This window comes from Panthera tigris, chromosome B3 (genome assembly GCF_018350195.1).
Source record: "Panthera tigris isolate Pti1 chromosome B3, P.tigris_Pti1_mat1.1, whole genome shotgun sequence".
NCBI classification, from domain to species: domain Eukaryota; kingdom Metazoa; phylum Chordata; class Mammalia; order Carnivora; family Felidae; genus Panthera; species Panthera tigris.
The window spans coordinates 60820526-60839546 of NC_056665.1; the positions used below are offsets into that span (position 1 = coordinate 60820526).

The following is a 19021-nucleotide window of genomic DNA, read 5'->3' on the forward strand; positions in this document are numbered from 1 at the left end:
GGTGGTATATCCATGTCCAGTAGATAAACTTGTTAATTGTTTTATTCAAATCTTCTGTATTCTTTTTTTAATTAAAATTTTTTTGTGTTTATTTATTATTTTGAGAGAGGGACAGTGTGTGAGCAGGGGAGGGGCAGGCAGACACAGAATCCAAAGCAGACTCCAGGCTCTGAGCTGTCAGCACAGAGCCCAACGTGGGGCTCAAACCCCAGGACCAAGGACTGTGAGATCATGACCTGAGCTGAAGTCTGACACCTGACTGACTGAGCCACCAGGCACCCCAAATCTTCTATATTCTTAATAATACTTTGTATGTTCTTATATTTCACTTGTCATCACTTTGTTTTGTTTTACCTCCTTTTTTTAAATTCCCCATATTAGTCATCATCATAATAATTATTTGTAGAGTCAATATTTTGATTTACTATGTACTTCCTAACTTATTTTCTTTGTACTTTTTGTGTGTCATCCTTTGTTCTAGTTCCTTCTTCCTGGAGTAATTCTTTAGACATGCTTGGTGAGGGTTGTTTTTGGTAGATTTTTGTTGTTGATCTGGTAAGTTCTTCTTCACGTAATACTCCATCCTGAGAAATAGTTTGCTGTGTTGAAGTCCTAATTTGGTAGTTTTTCCCTTTTAGCCTTTTGAAGATATTTTACATTCTTCCGGCTTCTATTACTGCTGTTGAGAAGCCCACTTCAGCCTAATTGTCCATATTTTTTTTGTAGGTAACTTATCTCTTCTTCCTGAAAGCTTTTAACACTTTTTTCTTGTATCTTTGATATTCTGCAGTTACCACTACAATGTGTCCAGGATGAATATTTTTATTTGTCCTCCAGATTTGTAGTGATTCCTGGATAATAGCTTATAATAATAATAATAGCTAACATCTATTGATTGTTAGCTGTGTACCAGGCACTATTCAAAGTACTTTAAAATGTGAACTCATTTCATATTCACAACAGTACTATTATCACCCCCATTTTATAGGTGATTAAAGTATCTTGTCCAAGTTACATAATGGTTAATGTTGAAGGTAGGATTGGAAACTGGGGTTCTCCCAGGGTTTCCCATGGGCTTCATGGGATCATGAATTGCTTTTTTGCTTAAGTCAGTTAGAGTTCGGTTTTTTTTTTTAATGTTTATTTATTTATTTTGAGAGAGAGAGAGAGAGCAGGGGGAGGGGCAGAGAGAAAGAGACAATGCCAAGTAGGCTTTGCACTGTCAGCACAGAGCCCAACGCAGTGCTCTTTCTAATGAACCATGAAATCATGACCTGAGCCAAAGTCAAGAGTCAGAAGCTTAACGAACTGAGCCACTCAGGTGCCCCTGGAGTTTGGTTTCTGGTATTTGCAACTGAAAAAATCCTGACTAATCCATTGGGCAACTGGGTGGACATCACTGCTTACTGAAATAGGGAACACAGGAGGGAAGTTTCTCCTTTGGAAAAAGTAGGCATAACATAGTACCTTATCCCATGTCCCCCTGGGTGTCAGAAAGTTTTAGAGACATCTCTGGAACTCGTTATTGATGTATCCCCAAATATTTCCTGCCCCTGGGGGCTGGCAATATATTGTGATGTGTATTGTAAGTGGTTTATTATTAATGACAAATCATTAATGACAAAACATTCAAATATTTTCTTTATTTTTATTTTGAATAAAATTATTCATGTACTTAGTATTTAAAATATCAAATAGTTTTACAAAGCTTTTGATGAAAAAAAGTTAATTTCCTGTCCTACCCCAACCCACCTAGCAGCCGCTGCTTAGAATTCTTTTAGCTTTTTTTTTTTTTTTGGTATTTACCGCCATATTTCTAAACAACAATCCTCATACTGTTGCTTCTTGATTTTTATTGTCTTTTTACTATGGAAGATAAGAGTTTAGTTCTGTTATCCTACCCTCCCTCAATATTGTTATAATTTTTGGTTAATATATATTGTTTATATTAATTTGACTATGTAGTATATGATTATATTTCTTTTAGTTTTAACTTTTAGTTTTCTTTGGAGTTAATGCTTGCCTTTCTTTTTCATTTGCTTAGTTTTCTATGTTACTATCCAGAATTTGTCCTCAAACTCTCCACCAGAAGTATAAATCTCTCAATATGTCAGGTGATTCATCAATTTCATTATTTTATCCTCTTTAACCTCCTCCTCCTTTTGATACTTCCTTGATGTCCCAATTTACTGGTTGCCTTAGAGGAAATATCCTGGAATTTCCCTTCAGCATGCTTCTGGATATTCCCTTTGACTTGCTTTTATGTTGGATCCATTTCCTTCCTCTTTCGTGGTTTATTCTCTCATTTTGGTGGGACACCAGCTATAGACCAGCAGCTTTGGCATCACCCCAAGAACTTGTTAGAAATGATAAATCTCAGACCCCACCCCTGATCTACTGAATCAGAATCTACATTATAACAAGTTCCCCAGCTGATCCATGTGTACTTTAAGGCTTAGAAAGCACTCTGATAGCTCATAAGAAAGGTAAAAATAATTTGAGAACTTGTATTTTTGTATATACCTATATTCTACTTTCACTTTTAACTGATAGTTTGGGAATAAAATTCTAAATTGGAAGTCACTTTCTGTCTGAATTTTCAAGGTATTTCCCATTGTCTTCTAACCTCCGGTGTTGCTGTTAAGTTTAATTACATTATAATTTCCAGGTTTTTTTGTGTGTGACCTTTTTGTGTTTTTTCTTATATTAAATATTTTAATAGTATTTTTCATTGTATTTTTTATATGAAATTTATTGTCAAATTAGTTTCCATACTACACCCAGTGCTCATCCCAAAAGATGTCCTCTTCAAGACCTTTTTGTGTTTTTTATTTACTTTTATATCCAGGTTTCTGAAATTTTATGATAATGTGCTTTGGTGAGGGTCTTTGTTGTTGTTGTTGATTATTATTCCATGTATTCAATGAACTCTTTTAATCTGGAGACTCTCTGGTTCTCAATATTTGTTGCTCAGTTGGTCATGATCTCATAATTTGTGGGTTCAAGCCCCTCACTGGGTTCCATGCTGCATGGAGCCTACTTGGGATTCTTTCTCTTCTTTTCTCTGACCCTCCTTGACTCATGGATGTGTTCTCTCTCTCTCTCTCTCTCTCTCTCTCTCTCTCTCTCAAAACAAATAAACATTAAAGAAAAAAAATTTTAAAAAGAACATTTTCACCACATCTGAAGATTCCCTTGTGCCTCCTCTCAGAAAATAATCCCAAGCAAAAGTAACCACATTTTAACTTCCATCACCAGAGATTAATTTTGTCTGTTCCAGATCCTGGTAATCATAGATCCTGATAGTATATAGTCTTCTGTGTCTGTCTTCTTTTACTCACTATTATGTCTATACTGGTACTTTGTTTTCAGTTGCTGGTCTTGTCTTCTGATTCACCATCCTTTTGTCTCCTTCTCTTGGCTCTCCAGCCCCTCCCGTCCCTTCTTACAATCCAGAAGCTTCTCTGCTCAGCCTCCTGAAGGCTATGGGGTGATGGACCCATGCTGGCATGGCTCCTGTTGATGGGTGTGCACAGTTTCCTCCCTAATTATCCACAGTCGGCTCTTTGAACTTGGGCCAGTTGTACAGCTGCCACCCCATGCAAACATGGGCTCATTGTTCTGGAAACTAAATGATGTGTGTAAAAAGAGTATGTTGTGTACATGCATGAGAGATCCTAGTCCAGATTCCTGGCTCTGTCATGGATGCATCCTTTGATCTGAGCAAGTCTGTTTCTCTGTCTCTGTTTCTCATTCCCCCAAGCCACTTTGATCCAACAAATACTGAGAGCTTTTCCAGGGTCAGCAGATTTTAGTGAAAAGGAGATTCATTCTGACTTAGCAGTCTCATCCCTCCACACTGGTGTGCCCCTCACTGCTGAGCTGCCTGTAGTCAGCCTGCTGTATGACCGGCTTCCCTGCCCCCACTGCTCCTTGTCCTCCATTTACATAAATACTAACATTAAATATAAGTGGTCAGTATATGAACTAAATAAAAATATTTAAAATAACAAACACTATATAAAAAATAAATATTTAATAATAGAAAGTTGACAGAGACCTAATATTATTTGATATTTTTTAGAAGTATGTTCTTAAGAAACTCAGAATGTCAAAGTTATTATCTTGGAGTCAAGAGCCAATAATCCCAGGTGCTGGAGAAGCTCTTTTGGAATCTATATAAGTCAATGTTAATTATACTTCAATTGAAAAAAAAAAACCTTTCAAACTTTAAACTTCCAAACTTCTAGGTTTCCTCCGAGTCCCTCAAATAAGGCCAGCTCTTATTTGATAACTTTGAGGACATCTTACTGAAACTTGTTAATTATCATTTTATACAGATCATAATATTTTAATATCTAGCTATGTTTTTTATCCCAAAGATTAATCCCAGATTTGGCCATTGGCCAAAGAGGGGGAAGATGAGCAGGAGGAAGGGTCAAAACATTAAAAGCATGTTTACATATATATTTAAAATCCTGTTACATGAGAAAAGATATCAACTGTAGCTGTGGCTGAGGAGCGTGATGAGGGGACAGGCTTGACCCCCAGCACTCAGTTCCATCCCAAGTTACTCACTGCAGCTCCCTTGGAGCCTGAGGGAGGGAAGTGTTCTTGGCACGAGACAGAAGTCTCAGGGGCTGCCCTACTCAGTGGCAGGAAGGGGTCAAGTTGGCTGGGGCTCCAGGCCTTGCAGATGGCATGGTATACCATATACCCCTCCTGAACCCAGGCAAGTTAATCATTGTCTCAGGGCCCTCCACCTTGGGGTTGTTGGTTTGCTGGGTGTTTGCAGGAAAACTATCACATTTCAGATGAGTCAGTGCTGGGTGGAGAGAGAAGAGTAAATTTCATAGGAACTCCTGGTAGCAGAGCAGGACAACTGCAACTCTGGATATGGGGTCTGGGTAGGGTTCTCACATGAAATCCAGTGGTGGTCAGGGGGTATTCTCTAAACCAATGAAGTTTAGAGAAAGGTTTTTCTTCTACTGAGATAAACTAACCCAGAGAGATAAAAATCATTAGAGGGTTTGTTCATGCTTACAACAGTTTAGTTTTGACTTGTGTTTTGGAATGTATAAAAGACTTAACTTATCTTTTTAAAAAATTTTTGCCATTTGCAACAACGTGGATGGAGCTGGAGGGTATTATGCTAAGTGAAACGAGTCAGTCAGAGAGACAGATATCATAGGATTTCACTCATATGTGGAATTTGAGAAACACAACAGATGAACATAAGGGAAGGGAAGCAAACATAAGATAAAAACAGAAATGGAGGCAAACCTTAAGAGACTCTTAAATACAGAGAACAAACTTAGGGTTGCTGGAGGGGAAGTAGGTGGGGGGATGGGCCAAATGGGTGATGGGCATTAAGAAGGGCACTTGTTGGGATGAGCACTGGGTGTCATATGTAAGAGATGAACCACTGGGTTCTATTCCTGAAGCCATGACAACACTGTATGTTAACTAACTTGAATTTCAATTTTAAAAAAGAAAATAAATAAAATTATGAGCTAAAATATAACAGTTACAAATATGATAAACTGAAAATGCTCACACATATCTCCAGTGTGTGGAAGGTTTATGAAAAGAGGAATCCAGGAAGAGAAGACCAATATGGAGGAAGCCAGGTGGGGGAGGCAGAGGAGTCCTGAAGGGAGGTTGGTCCAGGTACATTAGTAGTTCTTGAGAAATGTTCTTATTGGTTAACTTTACCCTGAAGCTCATGTACCTGCTACCACTGCTCCAGACAAAGTTATTAGCTGAATAATGTTTGTTTATAGCTCTTCCACGGCTCTTTGTTTTGAAATTCCAGAGGCTCTATTCTGGGTCAGATACCTGCCCTAGCACTCCAGAACCTGCAATGTAATGTCCCAGGTTCTGAGACACCGATGTGTTCCATTGGCTGAGAGACATGGAGTGGAGGACAGATTTATGCCTGACAGAAGCTTCCTCAGGTGGGGATCAGTGGGACATCGTAGGCGCTCAATAAATATATGTTGGATGAATGAATGGATGGGCTGGATAGTATACTGTCCATTGCTTAGAAAGAGGCTTATCCAATCCAATAGCCTTAGAATGGAGAGAACGACCAGTGCTTCTTCCCTGTTTGGTTTTGAGCAGTCCTGGACAGGAAATGGTCTTTTCTCTTTTGTCAACAGAGTGAATAACCACTTCCTTGTGAGGCAAGAGAGCAGACCTGACTGTGCCTTGCTCTTGACATGGTGGTTAGTACTGAATGCTGAAGCATGTGTCATCCCTGCCTTACACGATATATCTTGCCACCTGTCCCACCACCTGCTTCAGGACTTTTGCCTGGAATTGAGACTCAGCTGAGCATTAGCTCTGTCTCCACCTCCACCCCTGTCAGGTGCATCCTCTCCTCTATGACACTGTCATTGAGTGCTTTTCTAGGGGAAGGGAAAGGGAGGGGAGTGACTGAATCCTTCTTCCCTGGAGTTAAAGTAGGTAATGGAGGAGCTGAGACCCAAATGAAAAACCCAGAACTAGATCTACTCCCTCAGGCAAGGCTTGATCCAGGGACTCTCTTATGCTCCTCCTTGCCTGCACTTCTGCTGGAGAGAGACCATATCATAAATGGTGGTTAAGAATACTGCCTCTGGCTGAGATCCCCAGGGTGATCTGGAGGTAGTCCCTCAACCAATTCCTGCCTTAGTTCCCTCATTTGTAAAGTGAGGATAATAATAACACCTGCCTTATAGGGTTTGGGGGGGGATGAATAAATATGTTACATATATATATTTATATATATGTATATATATAATATATAATATATATTATGTATATATAATATATAATAATATATAATATATATAATTATATAATATATATAATAATATATGTATGTATATATACATATATGTATATGTATACATATACATATCATATATATATGATATGATATATATATCAATATATATTGATATTGATATATATATTGAGATATATATATATATATATTGATATACATTCTCTCTCTCTCTCTCTCTCTCTCTCTATATATATATATATATATATATATATATATATATATATATATTTATAAAGTGCTTTGAACAATGTGATATGTGACCTAGATCCATGTTCCAAGGAGCCTGAAGTTTGATACAAAATTTGGTGCAAAAGTATTTATTTAGAATGATAAAAGAGATCACACAAAAATAAAAATTTTAAAAGGCTGATAAATGCCAAAACAGCACAAAATTTTAAAAATAACATACTATTTTTTTTTAACATTTATTTATTTTTGAGACAGAGAGAGGCACAGCATGAACAGGGGAGGGGCAGAGAGAGAGGGAGACACAGAATCGGAAGCAGGCTCCAGGCTCTGAGCCATCAGCCCAGAGCCCGACACAGGGCTCAAACTCATGGAGTGCGAGATCATGACCTGAGCTGAAGTCGGACGCTTAACCGACTGCGCCACCCAGGCGCCCCACATACTATTCATTCTAAAAAACTGCAATTAACCTCTATACTTTTCCCTTTGCTATTTGGTTGTACACTCTTTGATTCTTCTTTATTCAACACCAATTTTGTAATATCATTTTCTTCGTAGCAAATAGAAAGCAATCTTCCCTCTAGCCTGGTTGAGGATTTTTAAAAATTGTTAGTCATAGGGTAGTGGGATGGGTTAAAATAAGTGATGGGGATTAAGGAGTAGTACACTTGTTGTGATGAGCACCAGGTGTTTTGTCAAAGTGTGGAATGGCTATATTGTACACCTGAAAATAATATCACACTATATATCAACTAACAGGAATTTAAATAAAAAACTTAAAAAAAATTGTTGATCTGGGGTGTCTGGGTGGCTCAGCTGGTTAAGCGTTGGACTCTTGATTTCCGGTCAAGTCATGATCTCATGGTTCATGGGATCAAGCCCTGTGTCTGGCTGGCTCTGTGCTGACAGTGTGGAGTCTGCTTGGGGTTCTCTCTCTCTCTCTCTCTCTCTCTCTCTCTCTCTCTCTCTCTCTCTTTCTCTCTCTGCCCCTCTTCTGCTTGCTCTCTCTCTCTCAAAATAAGTAAATAAACTTAAAAATTGTTGGTCATATAGTTAATTATCGATAGTTTCTTTCTGCTTCACTTCTCTTCATTGGTAGTCTTATAAAACTTAGGATTGTTTGCAAATTTGGGAACACCTCTGATTTAGTCACTATGGCCCTGTAACGACCCCCTAAACCTAATGGTATAAAACAGCAACCGCTTTATTAGGGTCATAGATTCTGTGTGTCAGAGATGCAGAAAGTGGGGCTCCTGCATGGCTCAGCCAGTTAAATGTCCAATTCGTGATCTCTGCTCAAGTCATGATCCCATGGTTCATGAGATTGAGCCCCCATGTCAGGGTCTGTGCTGTCAGTGTGGAGCCTGCTTGAGATTCTCTCTCTCTCTCTCTCTCTCTCTCTCCAAACAAACAAACAAACAAACAAACAAACATTTAAAAAGAAAACTTCAGAAGGGGCACAGGCTGGTGGTAACTCTACAGTTGGGTTGGAACCATTTGAAGGCTCATTCATCCCCAGACCTGGACCTGGGCTGGGGGATTTGGAGACAGGACTGCTGAGTCCAGTCCCCACTCATGGCCTCTCCACAGGGGTTGGCTTCCTCCCTGCAGGGCAACTGCAGGAGGACTTGGGCATCTCATATGGCTCTCAGCGGAAGGAGCTGCCTCACATTTTATGACCTAACCTCAGAGTTGAGCAGTATCAAGTTCCTTATCTCCTATTAGTTAGAGAGAGTCTGCAGTCCAAGATTCAAGAGGAGGGGAATTTGCCCCCATCTCTTGCTGAGGGAGTATCAAGGTTCTGTCTAGAAGAGCATGGAGGATGGGAGATATTGTTGCAACCATCTTCAGAAAAAAAAAATAGAGTTACCATACAATCTAGTAATTCCACTTTAGGGTATTTAACTGAAGAAAATGAAAATACTAATTAAAAAAGATACATGCCTTCTTATGTTTTTTACAGCATCATTTACAATAGCCAAGATATGAAATCAACCTAAGTGTCCATCAACAGACAAATAGGTAAAGAAAATGTGGGGTGTGTGTGTGTTTGTGTATGAATATACATATGAATATATGTGGTATATATATATACATGAATATACATATGAATATTATTCAGCAAGAAAAAAGAATGAAATCTTATCATTTATCATTTGGAAAAACAGAGATGGACCTAGAAGGTATTATGCTAAGCAAAATAAGTCAAGACGGAGAAAGACCGATACCATGTGATTTCACTTATATGTGGGGTCTAACAAACAGAATGAATGAACAAATGAAAGCAGAAACAAAAATCATAAATACAGAGAGCACACTGGTGGTTGGGGCAGGGGGGTGTTGGGAGGATGGGCAAAATAGGTGAAGAAGATTAAGAGGTACAAACTTCCAGTTATAAAATAAGTAAGTCAGGGGGATGAAAAATACAGCCTAGGAAATGTAAACAAAAAGATAAGCTATAAACTGTAAAACACGCAGTGGATTTTGAAGACTTAGTATGAAAGAAATGTAAAATATCTCCTTAATAATTCCATATGTTGATTATAGTTGAATTGATAATACCTTGAATTATTGGGTTAAATAAATGCATTGTTGAAATTAATTTCTCCTATATCTTTTTACTTCTTAAAATGTGGCCACTAGAAAGTTTAGTAAGACATATGTGGCTTGCATGACTTTCCTATTAGACAGTGCTGCTTTAGGCCTTTTTTCCAGAAGCATTCTCATGCACGCATACCCATGTAATTCTGCACCTAATCTCAGGAACTATTCAGAGTGCCCCAAGTTCCATCCATGGGCCCTAGCTCAAGCTGAGAATCTCTGAGTCAGGAATGCCATGGTTTTTACCAGGCTCAGCATCAACCACACCATACTGCACAGACGAAGTAAACTGAGCACAAAACTCTCCTCTTAGTCCAAAGAGCTGAGCCCAGGGACCCTGTCCTCTGGGGAGGTGGGGGTGCCTGGCCCTGCCATGCATGTGTGGAGGGCTGGCACTGGGGGTTACCTCATGGTATGTGATGCTTCAGCTCTGCCTCTGTAGCTTCCCCTGCCAATCTGGTGGTTCCAGATGAGGCCCACATCATTTCAGGGAGATGTTTATTCACTCAGCGAGATGTGTTTTTCAGGGATGGCTCTGAGACTGGCCCTGGTCATGGAGGGTAGGTGGGCTCCAGGCTAGGCTATGCCCAGCCTGGGGAAGGGGACACAGACTTCTAGTCCAGAGAGCATAATCCTGGGCTCTGCCACTCACGAGCTGTGGGTCTTTGTGCATTGCTTCATGTATGACTCACTTTGGAATAAGTTGTTCTTCATTCATAGCTATCTATGTTTTACATTGACTTTTCCATTAGATTTTATAGCTGGCTCATACAAATTAGAAATATTCCCCCATTCAATTATTTTTCACTTTTTTGAGACTTATTAATTTTCTTTTTCTTTTTTCTTTTTTGCCAATTCTGTAATAATACCTTTTAGATCCATTTGTGCTAAGTTAACATTAATTCAGTTTCACTTGCCTTGAAAAACAAATCATATTGTTAAATTACATAGTGAACTGACAGTGAAAACACCGAATTCACGTCCTTTTAGGAGAACACTTCGTGCCACTGTGTACACTGAAAAGTTTAAACAGGTGACTTCACAAAGTCTTCTTCTGTGGTATCCATAGTCTAAGAGTTTCCTGCTTTGTCTCTGTTACCTTTATGTGGCAGGTTTGCCATTTGAGTCTAATGGAAATCCTCTAAATTCCTAGGATTAGCCAAAGGAAAGGAGTGAGGGTACAGTTGAGGGTGAGGGGCTTAGAACCAGAGTCCAGAGCTCTTCAGGTTCTGCACAGGGCCGGCCACCCCAGCATCCCCAGGATCCTGGCGGCAGAGAGCTGCCGAGGAGGTCTGGCCTCTTGTCTCCTCTCATATGCTCAGCCCTCCTCTCGTATGCTCGGCCCTCCTCCCTGAGAGGCTCATCTGGCTCAGGCTGGGGCTGCGCTGCAGTTGCCACAGTTCTGCCCCTACCCTGGCCAAGACCTTCAGCCTCAGGGGAACCAGCTTCCTGCCACTGCTCCTAGGACTTGTCTCCCCTCCTTGCTGCATCTGCAATTCTGTTGCTCCATGTCTGAAAGGGGTGCTCCACCTGTGGGCCCTGGAGCCCTGCCAGAGGTTTCTGGAGATGCTGGTTGGCCCAGCCTCTTGGGGAAGAGGAGAAGGTGCTAGGCTAAAGGAGTGACTTGGGGGGGTGGAGCCCCAACCTGTTTATAGGATCATGGCTCCTCGGAGCCTGGCAGATTCTCAGTCCCATTCCCTTGGAATAGTTGCTGCCAGCCAGCGAGGGAGCTGGCATCTTGGGAGGAGCTGGAGCCTGGGAGTGTCAGTATGGAAAGACTGACAACTAGGGGACCACCTGGCCATCCTCACCAGGTAACAGTGTTGCCAAGCCCTTGGGCATCGCTCAGGGCAGGGCCTGGGGCCAGGGTGCATTCTGAGAAGCCTGACATAGCTAACACCGAGGTAATTCTGACCTCTGGCAAAGGCCTGGGTCCCAGAGCTGGGGTCTCAGCCTAGGCAGAGGCCAAGGGTGGGAAGTAGAAGGTAAGGGGTTCTGTGTTTGGGGATGGGGAGTGGGTGGGGTGGATAGATGATCAGCTCTCATAAAAGTAGAGGGCCTGGGAGACCAGAGCCTTCCCTCTCCACTGTGAGTGATCAGCCAGTAGCCCCCTTAGAGGCTCTTACCCTCCTTCCCACAAAAGCTCACAGGCTGCATCAGAGAACACAGTGGCTACGTGTCACCAAAGGATACCCCACCAGGCCCATAGTTCACCACTGCAGGTAGTGAACTTCTTGGAAGTGGTTGGGGCCAAGGGACCACCCTGTGTGTCTCAAGAGGTCTGCCAGGCCAACTCCCCACCCGCTGCCAGTTACTTCCCGGGCCCAAGAGATGAGGCTGCAACCAGGCCACAGAGGTCTATAAACGACTAGCCCCACTCCTTCCATGTGCTTCCCCTTAGCCCAGATTTGTCTTCCTCTGCTGTGGACCAAGGCCAGAGGGACTGGCTCCTCAGGTCTCCCCTGGTGCCCCAGGCAGTGGCCATGACAGGGGCTAAGTGTGCTAAGCACACTGTCCTGAGGCATTTGCCTCATTCTTCAGACGTTGCCAGGCCTCTGGAACCTTGACCCTGAGACCCAGGCCTGAGTCAGATCCAGTCCAGCAGTTCCAGACTGGTGTTTCTGCAGAAGACTTGCCTGACTCAGTCCAGGGACCAGGCAATCTGGGGAAGGATAGAGAGACACCCCTCCACTGAAGGATGACACCCACTGCCCCAGCCCGTGTCAACCTGAGGTCTAGAAGACCACCCCCTCCAAGGTGGACATTAGTGAAAACGCCTTGATGGGGGGCTGGGAAGAACCCAAGGCTGCAGGAGCTGGTGGTGGAGGGTTTGGACAGCCCGGGGTTAATCTGCTCCTCCTGTCAGGAGCCTGAGCCCCTGACCCTACAGCCTCCAGCTGTGGAAGTTTCTGAAGTATCTGTCTTCGTCCTTGTCTCCCTGGGGAAGGCCGGGCATCTTTTCCTGCTACCCTCTGCCTGCTCTAGGCCCAGCCCAGGGGCAAAACTGAAGCTCAAGGTGCAGTGGCTCTGGGAGCTTGAGTCGGCCCACATGCCTGGAAAACACCTTTCCTGCAGCTGATGTTGTTGGGACTGACTGAGTCCCCAAGACCAGACCCTTAACCCTCAGCCTTCAAGTCGGCTCCTGGGGCAGCCTCAGTAGTGGCCTCACCCAGCGTCTTTCCTACTGGAAGAGGGAACTGGAGCCTGCCCTGGCAGCAGGAGCTGAGCTGGCAGGACAGGCGAAGCATCCAGGACTTGCTCTGGAACGTGCCTGCTGTGAGATCTGGGAGAATCAGCTCAGCATGACTCAGGAGACACGGGGCCTGAGGCTGTTCCTGAAGTTTCCAACCTCCCTCTCTCCAACCTCCTCTACCACACAGGTCCCTGGGTGCCAACAGGGGGAAAGGCAGCCTGCTCATTTTTCTCCTCCTGATGAAGACCCCATGGTCACAGATACTCCAGACCCCTATATGGGGACTCCAGCCCCCTCAAACTTCCTTGGGTCATATCTCCTGTCTTGAGCAGGGGTCAGCACTGAGTCTCTCCATAGGGAGGAGGCTGGGGGAGGCCCTGGGAGAAACAGTGGCTGACACTCTCAGCAGGGAGGTACTCCCAGGATCTTCCAGGAAGCTGGGCTGGGGGTCCTTGCTGGAGAAGCTCTCCACAAGCATCCAGGGTCAGTCATCAATTAAGGATTGATGGGATGATTTCAGATGGGAGGACATTTCAAAAGGGAAGGGGAAGCTGCAGTGCCCTCAGGAGAATCCTATTAGTTCAATATTCACATTGGTCTAAAACAAATCTATGAAATTCTGCTGTCTAGATATCCACAGGGCAGTGGGGGAAAGTTGCATGCTTTTACAAAGAAGCAAAGTCCTGGGAAGGTAGAACAGCACAGGAGATATGAGCTCTGGCCTTAAAGATCTGGGTTTGAATCCTGACTATGTCACCTACTAACTCTGTGACCTATGGCAAGTTGACCTTTCTGAGCAGTTCTCTCATCTGTAAAATGGGAGGAAAGCAGAATACTATCTTGTACTATCTTAGGAGGTTGTCAGGAGGATAAATCAAGTTGGAATACATAACATGCTTAGTACAGCACCTAGAAATATGACAAGCACTTAATAAACAGTAATAGGAGCAATTATCTGGAAACTTTACTTTTTTGCTAAGCATTCTACAGGTGTTAACACATTTAGCCTCTACTAATTCCACTACATATGAGGAATTGGAGGCACTGGGAGGTTTAGTGACTTGTCCAGGGTCACACAGCAAGTAAGCAGAGGACCAGGGTTTAGATCCAGCTATCGTGGCTGGGAGCCTGCCTTGACCACCCCACTCCACCTCCCTCAGTAGTAATTACTGTAATTACTGTCACTGCCCATCCTCTGGTGCTCTGCAACATTGATGGTTTTAGGTGTGACAAGAAATAGGGTTTCACCCTGGAAAAATATCCCGCCAGGGAACAGTGGGCTTTCTGAGATTGAGAGGCTTTTGGTGACCAGAGAGAGAAATGGGCAACAATGCTCAAATTGGGCACGGTGACTGTCTGGAAAGGAGCAACTGGGGACACTTAGAAGCCCCATGTGGCTCTAGAGCAGCCCACAGGCTGTGGCCTCGAGAATGAGGGGGAGCAGGGGCTGCCTCTGTCCTTGCCCTGTCCTGGAGTGGGGCATGGAAGCACAGCTCCCTCCTGGGCCCCAGGACCCCAGCCATCACTTCCTCTGTCCAGGCAGTGATAGAATCTGGGTGCAGGGAGGACATGGAACCAGGTGTCTAAAAAGCCATGAAACGTCTACCATTTATAAGCTCTGGCTTAAGGCGTGTAGGGTCAAAGTGTTGCTAGTGTCACTGGAGTTAAGCCCCAAGAAGGGAGAAACAAGTAGGCCTTGCAGGGGGTTCGGGGTCGGGGCAGGCGGGGGGGGGGGGGGTTGGATATCACATATGCTCTGCCAGAAAGCTGACAGGAATGACAAAGATACTCAGCATGAAGGCACAGGACAGTGATGTGGGGACCCACAGGGCACTGGTCCTGAGCGACCCTGCTGTGGTCCATTGTCCTTTAAGTTTCTCTGTGGGAATAGAGAGCTGGTCTGTGGACACTGAGGCAGCCCCCAGCAGGCAGCGTCTGTGCAGAGCTGAGATGGGCCCTGGCAGGAGACTTCTGGATCATGGGCACAGAAGGGACTGATGGTGGGAGGGCACAAAGCAAGAAAGCTCCTTGGTGTCATCGCAGCACTATCTCCCCACCACATGAGGCCGAATGTCTATCATGGAAGCACAGTGTCACCTCTACCTCAGCCCGCAGGGACTTGCTGTAAGAACCTTGCGCAGGGTGCCCAGTAACAGCTCCATAGCCAGGCCTCAAGAAGAACAGAAACACTAGGCACCCAGGATCTAGGCAGTGGCAAGGGCCTCAGCAGTAGGGATGTGAGGATAGCCCCCGGGTGCCCTGTCCCCAGCAGGACTTGGTGCATCCTACTTGCCTACTGCTTGTCCTTCACCACCTCTGCTCCTTTTGCCCCTGTGCACTTGTGCCCACTCAGTTCCTTCTTCCTCCTCACTGGGCTTTTTGTCTGTGGGCTAATGTGGCCTCCCCAGTGCCTTAGTTCACAATGGCTTCTTGCTCACGGTAATGGCCTGATGCTCTTGGAGTTTCCTATTTCACACTCAAGAGAGGGTGAGTGCCCATGGCTGTCACAGATGACTGGGCTTCCCAGGGCCCAGCCTCCCTGGTGTCGAGTCCCATGTCCTGTCCAGAGGGCTGAGGGGTGCTGAACAGCAGACTCACATGCTTCACCAAAGGGCTGCCCTCTCTGGGGGCCCTGGGTGGGGGCAACCCCAAACTGACATGTCCAGTGTGGTGGCCATTCCTTGGCCCTCATTTCCCTGCTTTCACCACTGCACTGTGCAATCCTGTCCCTGAAGGGGAGGGGATCCCACAAATTCCACCCCCTGGGTGGCCTGCCATGCCTTGACTCCTATAGCCTGGAACCACAGCTCCGAGGACAGTGGTGGGCACAGGCTATTTGGCCCCAGAATGCCATGCAGCATCATGGAGCATCTTAGGAGAAACCTCAGCACAGACTGGTGGGCTCGAGTTTGGGCGGGAAGGACTGAATAGTCTGTTATTTCTCTCCAGGTGGAGGCCTCTCCTTGCTGGCGGCTTACTGTGAAGGTCCTGGAGGCCAGGAACCTGGGCTGGGCTGACCTGTGTGAGTAATGGTTTCCTGGGCTCCAGGGGTGCAGAGATGACCAGATCCTATGGGAAAGGCCCAGGCGAGAACCTGGGGGCTGGGCTGGTTGTGGTAGGAACATGGTGAGTCCCCTGGAGAGGAGTGTAAGGAATTCTCTCTGACACTGTTCTCTTGATGTTGGCAGTGAGTGAGGCAGACCCCTACGTGACCCTACAGCTGCCCACTGCACCTGGGACAAAGTTTAAAACCAAAACAATCACCAACTCCAGTCATCCTGTATGGAATGAGACCTTCAGTTTCCTGATCCAGAGTCGGGTCAAGGTAAAGGCCAGGGCCACCCTCCTAAGGACAGGCTATATCCTTCTTTTGGAACAAATTTCCCTCCAGGGCTCAGTCGGAGACACTGGGGAGGTATCTTTGTTCCCAGCCTGGATACAGCTGTGTGGGAGAGAATGTGTGACCCAGCAGCTGGCTGTGAGTCTGACCTCTGGCAAGTTGCTGGTCCTCTCTAAGGCCATGGGTGGAAGGGAGACAGGAAGAATCCCTTCCTGATGGGGTTGTTTTGAGGTTAAATGAGATAAATGCATGGAAGCTCCTGGTACATATGGTGCCCTGGGGGACCAGCAAGCTGGGGTGGAGGTGGGGGCGGCAGGGGGTGGGGGGAGATTGGAGGTGAGGAAACACTGAAAGGATTTTATTTTTTATAAAAAACAATTAAAGGGTGGGGGAGATTAGGAACTTTGCCGGATTTCCTTTTACTGCTTTGAAGTTTTACTATCCTTTTTATTTTGAAGTACAAAGTATGGAGGCATAATAATCTTTCCTGACCCTGGACATCAAGTAAAGTTTCAACAGGTGTGAAGTACAGTAATGAGTAAATAATGTGTCAAGTTGCTGTTCTCGGGTCCCTAGAATATTCTGGAGCTAAACGTCTATGATGAGGACCCAGTCACGGAGGATGATGCCTGCTTCAAGATTCTCTATGACGTCTCAGAAGTCCTCCCTGGCCAGCTGCTCCAGAAGACCTTCTCCCTGCGTCCCCAGGTGGGTGGGGGATCCCCTTGGGCCCCACCTCTCTCAGCTCCAGGCTGAGGAAGTTACAGTTTTGCCTATCTATTGGGATGCTGCTGGGTTGAATTCATCCCAGAAAGATGGCAACCCCTCCCAGAGATTTACACATTAATAGGAAAGGAAAAGGCTTAACTAGACTGTTACAGACTGAATCACTCCGTGGAGGGATTTTAGTCATCTATGGGAGGAAGGTTTCAGTGGTGAACAACTTCCTAATGTCCATCAAAACACAGCTCAGGGTAACTAACTTGGGGCTGTTGTGGGATCCATCACTCCTGCTCACTGCCTCTGATCTCCCGTGGTACCCAAGGCCTGCTTTATGAAGGCCTCTGCTCTTTCTCCAGCAGGTAAGGAGTGGGAAGGCAGGGTTCTGGGGTCAGGTTCCCCACCAGAGGAACAGGAGATGGGCCCTGGGTGTCCTTAAGCCTCTTTAGGCTTGTGCTCATCCCTCTCTTCAGCCCTGCCAAGAAGAGAGAACTGCTCTCTGCAGACTTATCAGCTGTAGGTAACTTGGGCAGGTAGACCATCTTTCCCTAAGCCTCAATTTCCTCATCTGTAAAGTGGGAAGAATTGTTATACTGTGCATCCCTGAGACACTGCTCGAGACGAGACAGTGCGTTGTCAAAGAACTGTGTCAACTCCAAAGATATGTGTAAATGTTGATGACTTGTTTATCTTTGATTTCAGGGACAGGAGGAGCTGGACGTGGAGTTCCTAATGGAAAAAATGTGAGTAACAATCACACAGTCTGGGGAGTGTCTCAGGACCCAGGATTTATTTAGGGAAATGTCTTTGACCCAGATTCTCCATCCCTTAGTCCCCACCCCTGCCAGTCTGGGTGGAGGGTCTTAGAGGAAAGTCACTGCTTCCTTGGCCCCACTGTCCCTCTCTTTCCTCACCTTGCACTTTTCAGAAGCACCCCCCTCATGAATGGTACCCAGGACTTAGGGTCCCTCAGCATCTCCCTGGGGAGGCCCCAGGGAGGCTGGAGGCTAGCCTGTGAGGGGACAGCCCAGTGCAGGGAGTATTCACCTTTGCCAGGCTGAGCTCCCGATGTCTTGATTTTTCCAGGTCAGAACGCCCAGAAAACCTCATCACCAACAACGTCCTTGTGGTAACCACTCTCCTCAGGCTTGTAAGGGCATCTGAGGGAGGGGCCCCAGAGCTGAAACTGAGGTAGGAGGTGCAGAAGGGACAGGCAGGGACAGAGGCTTGTGGTACTACCACCCCTGGCCTCCCAGCTAGGTGGTTGCCGGGGCTGTGATCAGGGGCTGGGGCTTGGAAGGGCCAGGGCCTTCAGGGAATATGGAGAGAGAGAGTTTGAGGCTCTGCTGAGAGGAGGTTGTAGCCCAAGGCTGGATGGCTGAGGGAGTGTTGGGGGGATTTTAGGTGTTCCTGACAGTGTTGTCACCTGTGATGGACTTAAGTTCTCAGCCTTGGAAGGTGGTGAGCAAGTCATGAAGCCCAGGCCGGGCTGGGGTGTTAGTACTGAAGTAGCAGAGGCTCAGAGGGAGTTTCCAGTGTGGTTGCTTCCAATCTGGGGGCTCTGGGATAGCGTCAGGGGGTCAGTCAGCTCCTCCTTGAGACACTGGACAGTCCTGGTCAGCTCTTTTAAAACAGAGCAAACTCACAAAGCTGCAGTGGTAACCAATGCACTTTCTACTCAAAGCTCACAGGTGAGCAACACAGCCATGACCTGGGAGCAGGGCTGGGCCTAAGGTGAGGTAAGGCACATAGAGTCCCAAACTGAAGAAAGCATTTACCCTCAGGGTTGTGCAAGTGCCTGTTTGATGGGCTAGCATCACTTTTACAAATGCACGTTAAAATCATCATACCTAGGCAGCTGCTTTTTATCTGAGTGATGGAGACCAGTGGTGGGTTGATAAAGTCAGCAGGTCTACAGGAGAGGATCGGTAACAAGAGCCGGGTGGACTGTGGGTGTCAGCTGACAGGCATTACAGAGAATGAAAGGCATTACGGGCTCATTTGGCCAGCAGGTCAACAGGAGGACAGGCTGGAGGTACCTTCACTGTTAACATTGTAAAGGCTTCTCCAATCATAGACCAGTGGTTTGCACGCTACTGTTTGGGGGCAGTTATGGTAGAACACACTCTCCAGATTGAGTCCAGAGAAA

General features: G+C 45.5%; 1 protein-coding gene across 1 annotated transcript in view; it reads left to right on the top strand.

Moving 5' to 3' along the window:
• Window positions 1-19021, top strand: part of PLA2G4D (phospholipase A2 group IVD) — a 39567-nt gene that overhangs the window by 5134 nt on the left and 15412 nt on the right. Inside the window, exons 2-6 of the mRNA XM_042989221.1 lie at window positions 15762-15834; window positions 16001-16137; window positions 16729-16860; window positions 17575-17615; window positions 17959-18001. Coding sequence (XP_042845155.1) covers window positions 15762-15834; window positions 16001-16137; window positions 16729-16860; window positions 17575-17615; window positions 17959-18001 — 426 coding nt within the window. The remainder of the gene's footprint in view (window positions 1-15761; window positions 15835-16000; window positions 16138-16728; window positions 16861-17574; window positions 17616-17958; window positions 18002-19021) is intronic.